The sequence below is a fragment of the Stegostoma tigrinum genome, chromosome 5, assembly GCF_030684315.1.
Source record: "Stegostoma tigrinum isolate sSteTig4 chromosome 5, sSteTig4.hap1, whole genome shotgun sequence".
NCBI lineage: Eukaryota > Metazoa > Chordata > Chondrichthyes > Orectolobiformes > Stegostomatidae > Stegostoma > Stegostoma tigrinum.
The window spans coordinates 88,399,954-88,415,369 of record NC_081358.1 but is presented as its reverse complement, the minus strand read 5'-3'; the positions used below and the strand labels follow the sequence as shown (position 1 = coordinate 88,415,369).

Below are 15,416 nucleotides of genomic sequence, written 5' to 3'. Positions count from 1 at the left end.
AGTTGATCAGCAGGTTCTCTCAAGCCACAGAGGTCAGTTTAGGAGCCTAGAGGTGTCTACACGGTGATAGGCCAGGGAGAAATGCTCCATGCAGGCCTTGTGGTTTTCCCTCTCTCCCTGCCTGAGTGAATAAGTAGGAGCAATCATAGACCACTCTCAGTCATGTCCCGTCCAGCAAATTTAGATTTTTAAAAACTTGGAGAGACAAAATACCTCTTGGAGCACTCTCGCCAATGCAGCCTGCTTTTCCATTCAAGGTGGAAAGCTGTGTTCAGACCTCCAACTTCAGAAGCCTGCTTGCCATTCTTAGTTGGTAAGACAGTTCCATACCAATTAAAGTGGTGCTGCTGTGAAGTCAAAATCAATCACACTGTGCACTCCTATCACAGTTTCAAGACTGGAAACTGTCCTGTCCACTGTATCTCACCCCTGGAAAGCATGTACACAAAGTCTAAATCAGCAGGTGTAAGTTAATATGTTCAATGCTAAATTGTGTGACAAAGGCTGACAAAGCAGGTAAGGAATTGATGAAGAAAGAGATAAAGAAAAGTTTGAAAAATAGGATTTTAATTGTTGCTAAATTTGTTTGAAAAAGCTAAGGAGTGACTCCACACCTTTTAAAAAGGTTTCCAGTGCTAAAAAAGTTGTTTGATGTTAATTAAGACTTAGGTCACTCTGTTTAAGACTTAACTATTTTCAGTGTTTGGTGAGTACCTAACTGGTAAATACAACAGCTATATGTACTTTTATTTGAATACTGAGTCTTAGTAAGACACAGTTAAAGAAAATCTTCTAGAAGAACACGACAAGTTGGACAGCAGCTTCCTGATTTTTCATCTTTAAGTATGTGTGCAAATGTCTGAAGCTGTAGTCCTATTTCCTTAAAAGTGACGAGAATCTGTTGCCTCACCATTATTTCTGTGGCAAATCCTCAGTCATATTATTGTTGAGAGCATTCCAGCATAACCGTGAGCATTTTGCAAAGGTGTAAATTCCTCTTTATTTGTTATTAAAGTTGTGATATCACTTGGAAGCTTGCATTTTTATCTGAGAAGGCAAAATAGCAATGAACTTTGCAATTGTGTCAACCAAAATGCAAGAGGTTTGTGTCAATGTAGAATTCTAGTCTCTGAAAAATTGGGTGAACCTGTTGTATTTTTGCAAACTAAATTTTCACAGCTACTTTCCTTAATAGTAACCCACAATTTACCAACTTTATTTTGATAAAGTCCAAATAGAACAATAGGCCAAGAATATTAGCACACTGGGGAAGATAGGAAATGTGAACTGTCACGATTGGGATTGGAAGGTATAAAGAATTGGACCTGTTGTTGGTAGTGAGGTGAGAGTGAGTGAAATAGTTAGATAAAACAACGTTCTGTGTGATCTCTCTAATTTTTTTCACTGCCTCCCAACTTTGTTTTTTTTCCAGCAGCTCTACAAATAAATAAATGATACAAACCACTATTATATGTAACCATTGTTTTAAAAAATTGCAGACTATTTCAAGTGGATATGCACAACGGGAAACCAAGTGGAATGATGTTCCAACCTTTAGAAGCAAGCAAGATCTTAAAGGACAGGAACGACCAATAGAAAGACGTCATTCTGGTCAGGGAGATGGCACAAAGAAGGGTAATTGGATCATTTTTATTTCTGTGTAGTACAGCTGTGAAGAGATCGGTACAGATGTAATGTTAAGGAATATTTGCAATAAGCTGAATTATCTGCATTAAAATAGAGCAGATCCCTGTTGAAATGGAAGAAAATATGGAACTTTCCCTCAAATCTTCCAATATGGGAAGAGGCCTTTACCATTTCTGATGTGCCTTGGGACTTTGAGGAAATCCCAACATAGGCACATCTGTGGTACTTGTGTGAAAAGTATAAACTTTCACTTGCAGGATTTACTCTCCCCAGATTGCTCTGTGACTGAACAGAACCGTATGGGTATGGGCTGTTTGCCCTATATTTACTCTTTTTTTTACATGGAGATTTACTTGGGCTTTTCATAGCTGCTCAAATCCTAATGATCAGCTTAACTCCGTTACCCCCAGCAACACTCAGACCCCACATGACTATGTTCATCACCCTGTTTCACATAGGCAGTGCTCACTACCTAGCCTTGATGAACCCCAAATAGTGCCACATCCTCATGACCTGTGTACTGCCTCCCCAACCAGTTTCAAGACCACAAAGTGCTCACTCAATCCCACATGTATTCTAGACTCCGTTTCCATAATGCATGGCTCCTTCCCAGCTGGTATCAGAATAGGCAGAGTTGTTGGTGGGGGTTTTTTGGGGGTTTGAGGAGGAAGAGTTGAAGGGGTGGGGGTTAGAGGGATGGGAGGTCAGAGAGGTTGAGCATCTTCATGAGTTTTGGAGGCAGTGATTACTATGGATGGTTGGGTGAGACCGCAGTGTTAGGTGGATCGATCACTGTCAGAAGGTGAGGTGTGGGTATTCTCTCACTAAACCAAGAAATATTAGCCATGGGATATTAAATACTAACACAGCCTAAGATCATCTTAATGGTGATAATACAGCATCTATTACTGCTTTCATACAAAGACTTCATGGTTTGATTTCTCCTGTATCCTGCACTGCAAGGGACCAGTTGGATTTCAGGTACACTCCTCCAAAGGAGCCATTTTGGGAAATATTGGTGAGAAATGCAGAGCTTGGACCTAATGCAAAAAAGAAGAGTGGAATGGCAATATAATGGGTGATTTCCATTCCTCAGAAGATTTGATGCCACTGTTAATGATCTCTGTACCATCCATGTCATCCTTTACTGTCTGAATATTCTCTTATTCTTTTCATAACTCAGCCGTTTTACTTACAGTTTAAATTAGATATAGATAAAATTAGATGATGTTTAATTCACTGAATTTTGTTAAATCACTTACTCTAGAATATGTGAATGCTTAATACACTCTTCTCAGTAAGTGGAAAAGTAACCTGCTCCTGAACCAATCATTTATTTGTATGTGGAGACATTAAATGTTATATTAATGTGACAAGTGATATTACAGGACTTTTCATTCTTTGCTTCTTTTAAAGTAAATGTAATCAACTCAATTAGACTTTTAATATTTAGATAAAATAGAAGTGACTCAAACTGTATTTGACATGTCTTAGGTTATTTATTAATCACCAATGAAATTACTTGATGACAAAGCAACAGTACTGATGGAGGGTCTCTGGAAAGATGGTCATTAGTAGCAACCTAATATGGAGCTTGCATCAGGACTGTATGCAAGCATCATTCTGATGAAGTTTATTCAGTGGGTATTGCCGAGAAGTTGAAATTTCTTTGGAAACTCCCAAACCTCCACTAAACACCCAGGACTGCGGATGCTGATAATCCCAGAGGTGATCCACCACACTCGCTTACCCTTCCTTCATCCAATGCAGACCTGATACCCTGCCCAATGGGGTGTGTTTGTCATTGTGCACTTGCCAGCCTATCCAACCTAACCCCTCTCATAACCGCCACCCTACTCCTTTCATTCACCTCATTTTACCACCTCTTTCAACTGCCACCCTAAGCCTAATGGCTGGTCTGGGGGCTGAGGTTCGTTCCTGGTACCATTCACTATTCCAAGCCGAGGTAAAGTCCAATGACATGGAACGAATCACTCTTGCTCATGCAGTGCAACAAACAGCCAGCACAAAGAAAACCAGTACAGCAGACAAAGCTACTATCTAATACAGAAAACACAGCAATAGAGAAACAAGCTGCTGGTGCTGTCTTTGGCCTGTCAGGGAAGGTTCACATTTAAAGGTCATGTTGAATATCATCGTTAACTTCAGCCCTTCCTCTTCTTACTGGCATCCACAGTATGCACGACAAGCATTAATCAGCCCCATTAAAACATATGGAAATGTGTCCTGCACTTGCATTAGGACCGCTACATGAAGTTGGGCTACCACAGCATCTGACTCACTATCTGAGAAATTCGTTCAGCAATTTATGACACTAACAGATATCAAGGAACCATCACCTGTGCCATTTAAAGGGCCTTCTTTATATCAAGGTTGGTTGCTGGTTTGTTTTTGTTTTACGGTCCTGTTTTGTATTTTTGGGTTTCTTTAAAAAAATCCATTCCCGTAACTAATTTCTGATCCAGAGGTAAAAAAAAATTGTCACTGTGCCTTTGCTTCCTGCTGGGTGTTTGAGTAAGGATCCTTTCAGTGTTAGAAGATGAAAATGATCAAGCCAAAAATAATGGCAGCAGGAATAACTTGAGTGAGGGAAGAGACAGGCCCTGTGCAAGACGCCACATGGCAGTGTCTCTTAAAGAGCACTTCTTTTTCCTGAATTTTGCTGAAAGATTAATGTATCAGGCCATCAGGAGCTAGTCATCTGCTTATTTCAGTATTTTAATTTCACTTCTTCCAGCCTGATCTGAGATTTCCATCTGGGTTAAAACAGTCAGAATAATCTTAGCAATCTGGAGTGCACACTTGAGAGCTCACATTCGTTCTACCTCTGCAATTGTACCCACTCCCACCAAAGTTCTACCTCTGATTAATGCTTGCACCATGTTCCATCACTTTCTTCATGCATCCAAACCCCCAACACCACTAACTCTGCATGCCCTCAGCACTTTGTAATCCTTTCTGCAACTGTAATACTGTCTTTGACCAACAATGATGTTCTCCTCTCTCAGGACCATGAGTGGAGGTTACAATAACTGGAACACTGCAGCAAGCTAGAGACAGCTGTTGGCCAGGGAACAATGTGGCAGGAAACAAGTAGGTCAAGGTCAGTTTTGCGAGCAGCACATAGATATTCTGTGAAGCAAAGACCTAGCCTATGCTCAGTTTCCCCAATGTAGAGGAGACTATATTGTGAGCAGCAGATACAGTAGACCAGATTGTGGGAAGCGCAGATGAAGTGCCACTTCATCTGGAAGCTATGTTTGGACCCTTGGATACTGGGGAGGGAGGATGTAAATGGGCAGGTGGTGCACCTTCACCAGTTGCAGGGAAAAGTGATGTGAGGGGTGTGGTGGTGTTAGGAGTGAAGGAAGAGTGGACCAGGTTGTCCTGGGAGGCCTATGGAAAAGTTCCCAATAGAAGGTAGACAAGGGAGGGAAGGGGAATATGTGACTGGTGGTGGCATATCACTGGAGGTGGTGGAAGTGGAGTCTGAAGATCTTCTGGATGTGGATGCTGGTGGTATGGTAGATAAGGACAAGAGGAACCCTATCGCTGTTGCGGGAGGCAAGAGAAAGGGTGAGGGTGAAAGTGTGGGAGATGGGTTGGACCTGGTTGAGGTCCTGTCAACAACGGTACTGGGGAGTCCTCAGTTGAGGAAGAAGGTGGACATTGCAGAGGCAACCTCCACACAGATAGTTTCCCATTGGCTGGAATTGAACCCAGGTTGCTGGTGCTGTGAGGCAACAGCACTAACCACTAAGCTACTGTGCTGCCCCATGTGCTTGAATAAAGCTAGTGAACAAAGGAACTCCAATCTAATTTAATCACAAGAAAGGTAGAAAGAGTCTCGGAAGTCGGTAGGATGCCTCTTATTCAGCTCTTTGCCCCCTGTGTGGAGCGCAGGCTGACTCTGAATTGTCCAAATAGCTGATGGACTGTTCTGAGCCCCTGGACTGGTATCAGAGGCTGCCTTTGACTTTACTGTGCTCGGACCACATAAGCGCAGGCTTTCCCTTTCACTTGACTGAGGCCTGCTGACAGCCTAGACTGCCTTTCTTTCATTGTGCTTGCAGTAAGCAACCATGCAAAATTGAAGTAATGAGCCTTATATATCTGACTGAAAGACTAAAATGCAAAAAGGCAAGTCAGGGATTCTGTGAGCATCTGGTTGAGCTGAGTGGGTGTGCAGTGTAACAGTGAACAGAGAGCCCAGAAATGCACCTTGATCAAGTCCACGAGTTTGGTGTGCACCTGTGCACAGAATCCTTGCTGCAGTGTTACACTGGTAGTTGTTGTTGCAGCATTTATGTGCAGAAGCATACTTTACTTGGATTGGAGATGTGCTGTGAGGATTGTTAGAGGCTAGCAATAGCAATGGGTGTGGGGTGTGCATGACCGATGCCCATGGTGCTTGCCTGAGATGTTGGTGACCAGTGTCCCACAGGGTTACTTGGAACAAGTGGTAAGCTGAATTCATCAGGTACTCACTATAATTTTCTTGTCACATTTTCTCACCATCTGATTTGTTTGGTGAGTTTGGTAAGATAGAAAGCTGAGAAGTAATGGTGAGTTAGGCCATCAACAAGGTCTTTAATAAGTAATAACCCTCCTCAATTAGCAACTCACCACTGATTTTCATGAGGGACTCACACTGTTTGAGAAAAGCATAAAAGTTGGGTTGAGTCACTCCAATGATCAAGATAGACTACACTGGAATTCTCCTTGACCTCATCCAGGAATGTGTTCAGTTATTAGAGACAATGGGAACTGCAGATGCTGGAGAATCCAAGATAACGAAGTGTGGGGCTGGATGAATACAGCAGGCCAAGCAGCATCTTAGGAGCACAAAAGCTGACGTTTCGGGCCTAGACCCTTCATCAGAAAAGGGCCCCTCTTTTCTGATGAAGGGTCTAGGCCCGAAACGTCAGCTTTTGTGCTCCTAAGATGGTGCTTGGCTTGCTGTGTTCATCCAGCCCCACACATGTGTTCAGTTATTGTCTTGTATTTCAACTGCTTGAACTTTTCTACTGCTGCATGATATCCATTTCTCTGAATTTTATTTCCCTTTTTCAGGATTTTTTTTTCCTTTGCTTTTGAGGTAATGAAGGTACTATTTACTTACAACATTTTTGCAATATTCCCAACTGGTCACAATTATAGCATTCAGCTCTTCCCATTAGATACTTGTGTTTATGAATCTGTTTGGAGTCACATGTTGTACAGTTTGGTATGCTGATTCACATTATTTGACATTTTGATAGACTTTTAGGATGATAATGACCCCACCTTGGAGCCATTGTTTCCGGCTATGTTAGAGGGGCTCTTGATGTTTCCTCAAATTGCTGACCAATTTGGATTCTGACTTCTCCCTGCATAGTGAATTGGGTTTTGCATTCCAATATGGCCTCCTCCTGGAAGTGAGGAAAGTCTGATAACTTATTCCTCAAACTGATTATTCGATGCATTCTAACTAGTTCATACTTCAAAAGGTCAATACCCTCAATGTGATAGTCTGTATGGCATGTTTGCAAATGCATTAAAGTGGCTTCTGGTGATTCTCTAAAACATTCAGATCACATCAGTGATCAATGATAAATCTCGCCATCCTATCACAGAATTTGCTGCTGACTTTAAAATGTGTTATTACATTAAGCAATCCAGCATAGTCCAATACTTCATTTCACACTTTGTCATAGCAGGACATCATCAGTTTTTGGATTAAAAGTATATGAAAACCTATTGACTAGATAGCATTGCTCCCTCACAAGTAAGCTTGATGCAGTTCTAACTATTGAAACTGCCACTTACGCAGCTCCCAGTTCTAGGCTGAAATGGACCCCTGCATTTTTGAATAATTAAGGTTATGGCATGTTTGATTGACCTGATGGTACCTGAATTTTTACTCCTTTGAAAGGGGAAAGATTGAGGAAACAGTTCAAATACAAGCTGCTCAAACTGTTTAGGGACAGTATGTTGACACTAAAGAAAAACTGAAAGAACTGTGAATGCTATAAGTCAGGAACAAAAAGTAGTTGCTGGAAAAACTGAGCAGGTCTGGCAGCATCTTTGGGGAAAAAAAATCAGTTAATGTTTTGGGTCCGGTGACCCTTTCTTAGAACTGATGGTAACTGGGAAAATGTCAGTTCATATGCGGCAAATTGGGAGGTGGGGACGGGGTGGGGAGCAAACAACAGGATAGAGCCTGAAGAGAGAGAGGAGAGCAGTTGAATAGACAAAGGAGTTGGTAACGATCTGGTTAGGAGGGTGAATAGTTGTTAACGGGGACTGTTAGTGACTAAAAGTAGGTAGTGTGTAAAGTGTGTAATGGCAGGCTATGTGACAATTCGGCCTGTCATGTGGGGTAGGGGGCGAGGACATGGGAAAGTTGAGGCCCTAAAATTATTCAACTCGATATTGAGTACAGTGGGTTGCAGGGTGCCCAAGCAGAAAATGACAGGGTGTTGTTCTTCTAGTTTTGGTTGAGCTTCACCTCTGATTAATGCTTGCATCACGTTCCATCACTTTCTTCATGCATCCAAACCCCCAACACCACTAACTCTGCATGCCCTCAGCACTTTGTAATCCTTTCTGCAACTGTAATACTGTCCTTGACCAACAATGATGTTCTCCTCTCTCAGGACCATGAGTGGAGGTTACAATAACTGGAACACTGCAGCAAGCTAGAGACAGCTGTTGGCCAGGGAACAATGTGGCAGGAAACAAGTAGGTCAAGGTCAGTTTTGCGAGCAGCACATAGATATTCTGTGAAGCAAAGACCTAGCCTATGCTCAGTTTCCCCAATGTAGAGGAGACTATATTGTGAGCAGCAGATACAGTAGACCAGATTGTGGGAAGCGCAGATGAAGTGCCGCTTCATCTGGAAGCTATGTTTGGACCCTTGGATACTGGGGAGGGAGGATGTAAATGGGCAGGTGGTGCACCTTCACCAGTTGCAGGAAAAGTGATGTGAGGGGTGTGGTGGTGTTAGGAGTGAAGGAAGAGTGGACCAGGTTGTCCTGGAAGGCCTATGGAAAAGTTCCCAATAGAAGGTAGACAAGGGAGGGAAGGGGAATATGTGACTGGTGGTGGCATATCACTGGAGGTGGTGGAAGTGGAGTCTGAAGATCTTCTGGATGTGGATGCTGGTGGTATGGTAGATAAGGACAAGAGGAACCCTATCGCTGTTGCGGGAGGCAAGAGAAAGGGTGAGGGTGAAAGTGTGGGAGATGGGTTGGACCTGGTTGAGGTCCTGTCAACAACGGTACTGGGGAGTCCTCAGTTGAGGAAGAAGGTGGACATTGCAGAGGCTGCCTTGTCAAAGTTGGCCTCGTCTGAACATATGTGACGGAGATGGGGGAGCTGAGAGAATGGGATGGAGTCTTTACAGGAAGCAGAGTGTGAGGATGCATTGTCCAGATGATCTTCTGGATGTGAATTCTGGTGGGATGATAGGTAAAGACAAGGGGAACCCTATCGCTATATCTATATAGGCCCAGCATGTCCAACCAACTCTCTGAAGAACATACAACCCAGACTCATCCTCCCTACCCTATCCCTGTAACCCTGTATTTCCCATGGCTAATCCACCTCACATACACATACTTGGACAGTGGGCAATGTTAGCATTGCCAATCCACCTAAATGCACATCTTTGGATTGTGGGAGTGAACCTGAACACCTGGCAGAAACCCACATACATGCATGTGGAGAACATGCAACCTCCACACAGATAGTTTCCCATTGGCTGGAATTGAACCCAGGTTGCTGGTGCTGTGAGGCAACAGCACTAACCACTAAGCTACTGTGCTGCCCCATGTGCTTGAATAAAGCTAGTGAACAAAGGAACTCCAATCTAATTTAATTACTGTGGTATAGAGGAAAAATATTCTATGACTTCTTTTGTTTAAGCATTCCAATTCTGTATTTCTCCTTTCTAGGCTATTGATTTGTAGCCACAATTTGAAATGTTTTGAGGTTCTTTTCCTGCTCCTTATAATCTTTCCACTGTGCAGCTTCCTATTTTAAGTCTTTCCCTGCCTTCAGACTTTTCACATTTGTGCTTGGTCCCTTGGATTCTTTTTTAATCTCCAGACACTGGCTCTTTCCCCCAGCTTCCAATATTCCTTATCTTGTGCTTCAACTCATAATTTCTGCCTGCACATTGAGATACCAGTCTTGAGTATCTCATGCTGTGGGCATTTAGGAGTACAATATTCCTGATGCTGCTTGTTCCTTATCTCCTAAGTACAGCTCTTCAATTCTTTATATACTGTAAAATTCCTTTACTTATCTTACCACCACTACCTACAGGACAACCAAGTATGGGCAATAATTATTGGTCCAGCCAGCAAAGACATGTAAGTGAATTAATTTTAAAATACTGTGCCATAGGCACTGTACTAGAGAGCTGTATTTGAGAGTCAAACAGCTGTCTCTCATTTTTGTGGAATGGTTTAATCTCTTCTGTGTATTAATCTCATTGTACCATATGCTACATGCTTTTTGTATCATTAAGAACCAACATTTTACCAATATTTGGGCAGCAAAGAGTACGCAGAAGGAGCAGCAGTGCGAAGACCGGTAAAAGCAGGACCACCCTTGACCACAAGTACGCCTGAGCTAAAAAAAGCTTCTTTAAGAACACCTCACATAAACCATTCCTAGTTCCAACCCCATATGTGGAAGAAAACCTTAAGATCTTAGAAAAAAACTAGTGCTGAAAGTGAAAAAGCAGTTTTGCTGTCAGCTCACTATTAGTAACAAATGTTTCTATTCTCTAATTTGTGAATTCTCAGATAAACAACTCGACTATTTTACCATTTAACTCCTACTCAAAGTTGTATATGAAAGTTGCCTACTAGTGCATTATTACAAATTTATTTCCCTTTCTATAGGAATGCTTCAGAAAGGTACTTCAGGCTGTACTATGTTTTGGTCATGTGTGCACATGGCATGGTGCACATTTCTCAATCTCCACCCTCCCTCAACCCCTGTTCAAATATTAGCTCAAAAGCATGCTAACTGAGGAATTTAGAGGAAGAGTTCAGGGCTAGTGCTCCGAGTAAGATACGGCACAGCAGATACACCTTTTTGAATACCAAGCATTGACGAAGGCAGCAGAAAGTATGGAAAGAATCTGTTGTTGATAGTAGCTCAGGTGAAGTGGTCTCCAACATCTAGACGATCAGACCAGTGCTTCATAATGCCTGCATGGGTACTAGAAAGCAGACAGATCTAATCTGTCATTGCATGTGTTCCAGTATGAAACAAATTGATGTTTGGGTCACCAAGATCTTGTAAATACTCAGTTGGGATATTTCCTAACTTGCACAGGCATCTGGGTGAGGGATGCTGCATAGCCAAGTGCAAAGTGGAGTCAGCAATAGCAGCTGTCTAGCTTAATGGTTAAAAGTCCACCTCAATTCTCTGGACTTTGTCACAGTTATGTTATTAAACATTAAGCCCATTTGCTCTCAGCCTTACAGCCACCGTTCGCACCCCATCCACATCAACTCATGACAATTTATCCCCCTCCACGTGGTCGAATATTCTGTTGTATCCTCAGTGTTTAATGCATACACCCCATTCATTCCCAAGAGCTGTCTTTCCCCTTTGCCAACTTAATGCAATCATTGCCAACCATTGCCTCTAACCATCATTTTCTGCTGTTACTACCCACCATGTTAACCCAACCATTATCCAATATGGGCAAATTTGGAAGCCGTAGTGAAATGATAGAAACAAAAAAAAACTATGAGCAGGAGTAGACAATTTAGCCCTTCATGTCTGGCCTGTCATTCAATACGTTAATGGCTGATTATCCAACTCAGTAAACTGTTTGTCCCAACTTTCTCTCCATGCCCTTTGAATACTTTATCCGTAAGAACTATATCTAACCCCTTGGAAACATTAAACATTCTGGCTCCAATGATTTTCTATGGCAGAAAATTCCAATATTCTCACCACTGTCTGGGTAAAGAAATTTCTCCTCATCTCAGTTCTAATTATCTAATACACACCGCTACATAAAACGAAGCACTGCGCCATGAAAGCCCATTCAATACATTAAAATCTCTGAAAAGAAACAATTGCTTTAAGAATCCTACGAAGGCAGCTAAACGTTTAAAAATCTTTTGAAATTGCCAAACCTTGCACTTAAAAGCCAACACTGTGTTAATGACAGGGTGCACAAGCAATTGAGTGGTAAAAATTGCTATAATATTAGCATTTGGGATTATGTCAACAGTCATTACATTTATACTTTTTTCCCCAAATACATAGATACACACTGTCTATACATTTTGGGAAAATGTCAATGAATTTAAATAATTTAATACCTTTAACATCTTATTGACACTTTATGAGCACTTGTGAGCATTACTCCAAAGCTCATCAGTCATTAATTGTAGGATAAGGCCCTTGTGCTGGTTGAATCAGAAGGCCTATTTTGAGTATTATTTGAATTCAGTATTGAATTCAAATAACTTTGTTGGATTTGGGTTTCATCAATGAGAGAGTCATTCTGCCAACAGTAAAATTGGATCTTTTGGAAAGGGGGCCAGAATTTTAGTCTTAATTTTCTAGCTGTTGGAACTTCACAAGTCCATGAAAATCAAGGCCTAAGATTCTGATTGCACTGAATTAGTATGCAGAACAGCTCTTGTAAAGATAGCTAAATGTGTTTCAGAAAGTGGTGTCAATGTTATATTTGAGTCGCCTGCAAGATTTAAATTACATGCATGTTGGTATTTCTGCATAAAGGTATGGATATCAGTGCCATATAATTGGTTGAAAAGTAAGAAAAAGGCAGAGCAGAATTTTTAGCCGAAAAAGAAGGGGAAGGGGGGTGGTTTGAGTTATGTATACGATTGAAATCTGTAAAAATCCTTTTTCCTGGTCCAAACCTGCCTCCAACTTAGCAATTTACAATTTTAAGCGAGGCTAGAAGTTAACTGGACAACTAACCTGCTTGAAGGAGGCAGATTAGAACTTTAAATAATGAGGCTATGAACTTCGTTGCTCTTCAGGTTTTCAAGTTGAATTCTGGCATCAGGAAGCCTGGCAGCTTTATCAAGGCGAGGACTTTGTGGATTCAGGAGGTAAGTGCCTTTGCACCTACCTCCTGGATCCAGGTTCCCGTCTCAGAAGCTCCTATGATTGGGAAACTTCACCAAATTACTTGATGCCATCATGTGGCCTCTGATCCCTTTCCATTGCCAGGACTCAAGTCCCAGACCCAACACAAATCCTCCAAAGTCTGAATGCCTCTTCAATATTTGAAACCCCTGATCTCTCTCTCTCCCTCTCTCTCTCTCTCTCTCTCTCTCGAGCTATGAGTTCCACCCCCACCATGCAGCTTCTTGAAAATTGCAGCTAACCCAAAAACTTAATCAATTGTTCCCCTAATGCAATCGTTAATTCCCTCTTCGCCCATAAAGCATGCTGCCTGTACTAATTTCCTACTTTGATAGACAAGGAAGTTGAAGGTTATGGAGAAAAGTGGAGTTGAGAATGGTGCAGCAGGCTGGAAAAGCCATGTAGCATTCTTCTGACTCTAACCCCTATGCTCTTGTGACAAATGTTCCTCTAATTAGTCTGCTGCTACAGTCTTCACTGAGAGATTCTATGCCCAGTTCAAGGTTTTGCCTGTCCATCAGGCTGGATGTTCAGGTAGGGAACAAATTAATAGTATCACAAGCTGTGGATTTACAGCTTCTTTTAGTGCCTAGTGGGATCTGATTTGATAATTTTCCACAATTTTCTGATCAATTTTCTCATTGCATGCCAGGTGTTTCCTGAAATGTTTTCTAAAATATTTTGAATTATAATTTTACAAATTCCTCATAATTGAAGTCAAGTTCTGATTTACAGAATTTTCTTCATTTAAAAAAGCATTGGAGGTCCTCCAGGATCTCCATAATGTTGCTATGGTGAAATTCAAAAGAATGCATGAATGCATGCAAGATTAGCAACCCTTAAGACATTGTGTAGGTTAATTCCAGAATGTTTGCGGCTCAGTTGTTAACTAGTGTTTAGATTAGATTAGATTAGATTCCCTACAGTGTGGAAACAGGCCCTTTGGCCCAGCAAGTCCACACCTGTTTCCACCTGTTTCCGTAATTCAATGTTTGAAGGTTATTTTGGATGATCAAAACTAATCATTCTCAATATTGTGCTCAATAGTGTCCTGAAATTTTGCAAAGGTATCATGATCCCTGTTTCCAGAGGACAGTCTGTTTTCCCAGGGCCCATTCAGAGATAAGGCCAGTAACAGCTGTCATAGAGAAAACTGTCTTGGACTACTTTGTGGAGTGAAAAGCCTAACAAAAATGTAGGGGATATGGGCTGAGATGAAGGGAACATTATGACAGTGCACTAACTAACTGCACAACAACTAAAAAAAGATTGGACAAGGATGAAGTCGAGAGTTTAAAAGTCATAATACATTAAATGAATAAGATCCATGCAAATAAAGTTGTAAAAGTAAAATTAAAAGCAGCTTCTCTGAAAGTACTTAGTACATCCAGTAAGAGAAGCGTATTAATAGCACAAATAAAAGTAAACAGTTTATATCTAGTCAGTATTAGAGATATAATTAGAAGTTGACCAAGGGAAATAATGACACAACATTTTTCAAAAAGACAGAAGGAATGGAAGAGGAGGAGATGTAACCCTGATTATTAAGGATAACATCAGGACAGTAATAAGAACTTTAAAAAAAGGTTTTGCTTCAGAAGATCAGGTGTGTGGTAAGATTGACAGTGGCAAGAAAATGCAGGTGGAAGTAATTTATATTCCTGATGTAAGTGTACTAACACTGTTGGACAGAATCAAACAGAAGTAATTTGTTACAATCTTGTCACCAAGGTAATGTAATAATTTTGGAGTACTTCAATCTTCATATAGACTGGATCCATCAAATTGACACAGGTGATTTGGAAGATTAATTTGCAGCATGTTTTTGAGAAGTATCCTGGGACGATAAATTGTGGAACCAACTTGAGATGAAGCTGTCTTAGGTGTCCAATTGTTGAATTGGACAGTGGTTCTAGTAACCTAGCAGTTAAGTAGATGCTGCGGAAATGATGATAATTCAATTGAATTCAATTTCAAGTTTAAGAGTGGTGTACTGCAGTCCTAAATAAGATACTAATTAAGGTTGTTTGTGTAAATAAATTAAAAGGTTTGGCAATAAATAAAGTTGGAAACCATTAAAGAAATTATTCAGAATGTTCAATAAAGATACATTCTATTAAAAAGAAAAACTCAGCAAAAAAAGAACTGTCTCAGGTTCCTTGAGAATTGTGGGGAAGTATTATGTTCAAAGAAGGGGTTATTAGTGTGTCAAAGTGTAAGAGTTAGCCTGAGAATTGGAAGCCTTTAGAAACCATCAAAATGTCATTAGAAATTCAGAAAATACAGGAGAAAAGTAGTGGGCAAACTAGCCAGCAACTTAAGAATTGATTATAAGAGCTTTTACAGCTCTACAAGGAAAGAGATATCTAAAGTAAAAAATAGTTTTTTTTGGAAACGGCAAAAAGAGAATTATTACAGGGAATTAAAAAAAAGGCAGAGACGTTGAATAAATATTTTGTGTCTGGTCTTTTAAGTAAAAGAGAGAAATTAGTGGGGAAATGGGATGGTGGTAACCCAGGAGCCAACAAGAATAAAAAAATTAAGCTAATTAATATGAGAAAAAGTAAATCGAGAAAGTTTAAAGAATTATAATCTGACAAATTCCCATTACT

General features: G+C 40.9%; 1 protein-coding gene across 4 annotated transcripts in view; it reads left to right on the top strand.

Annotated features, from left to right (window-relative positions):
• Positions 1-15,416, top strand: part of gra (granulito) — a 102,591-nt gene that overhangs the window by 62,805 nt on the left and 24,370 nt on the right. For 3 of the 4 annotated variants that reach the window (XM_048529800.2, XM_059646363.1, XM_059646364.1), the window contains 2 exons: positions 1,500-1,635; positions 12,696-12,767. In XM_048529800.2, coding sequence (XP_048385757.1) covers positions 1,500-1,635; positions 12,696-12,767 — 208 coding nt within the window. The remainder of the gene's footprint in view (positions 1-1,499; positions 1,636-12,695; positions 12,768-15,416) is intronic. The other variant, XM_048529801.2, reaches the window with a different exon arrangement.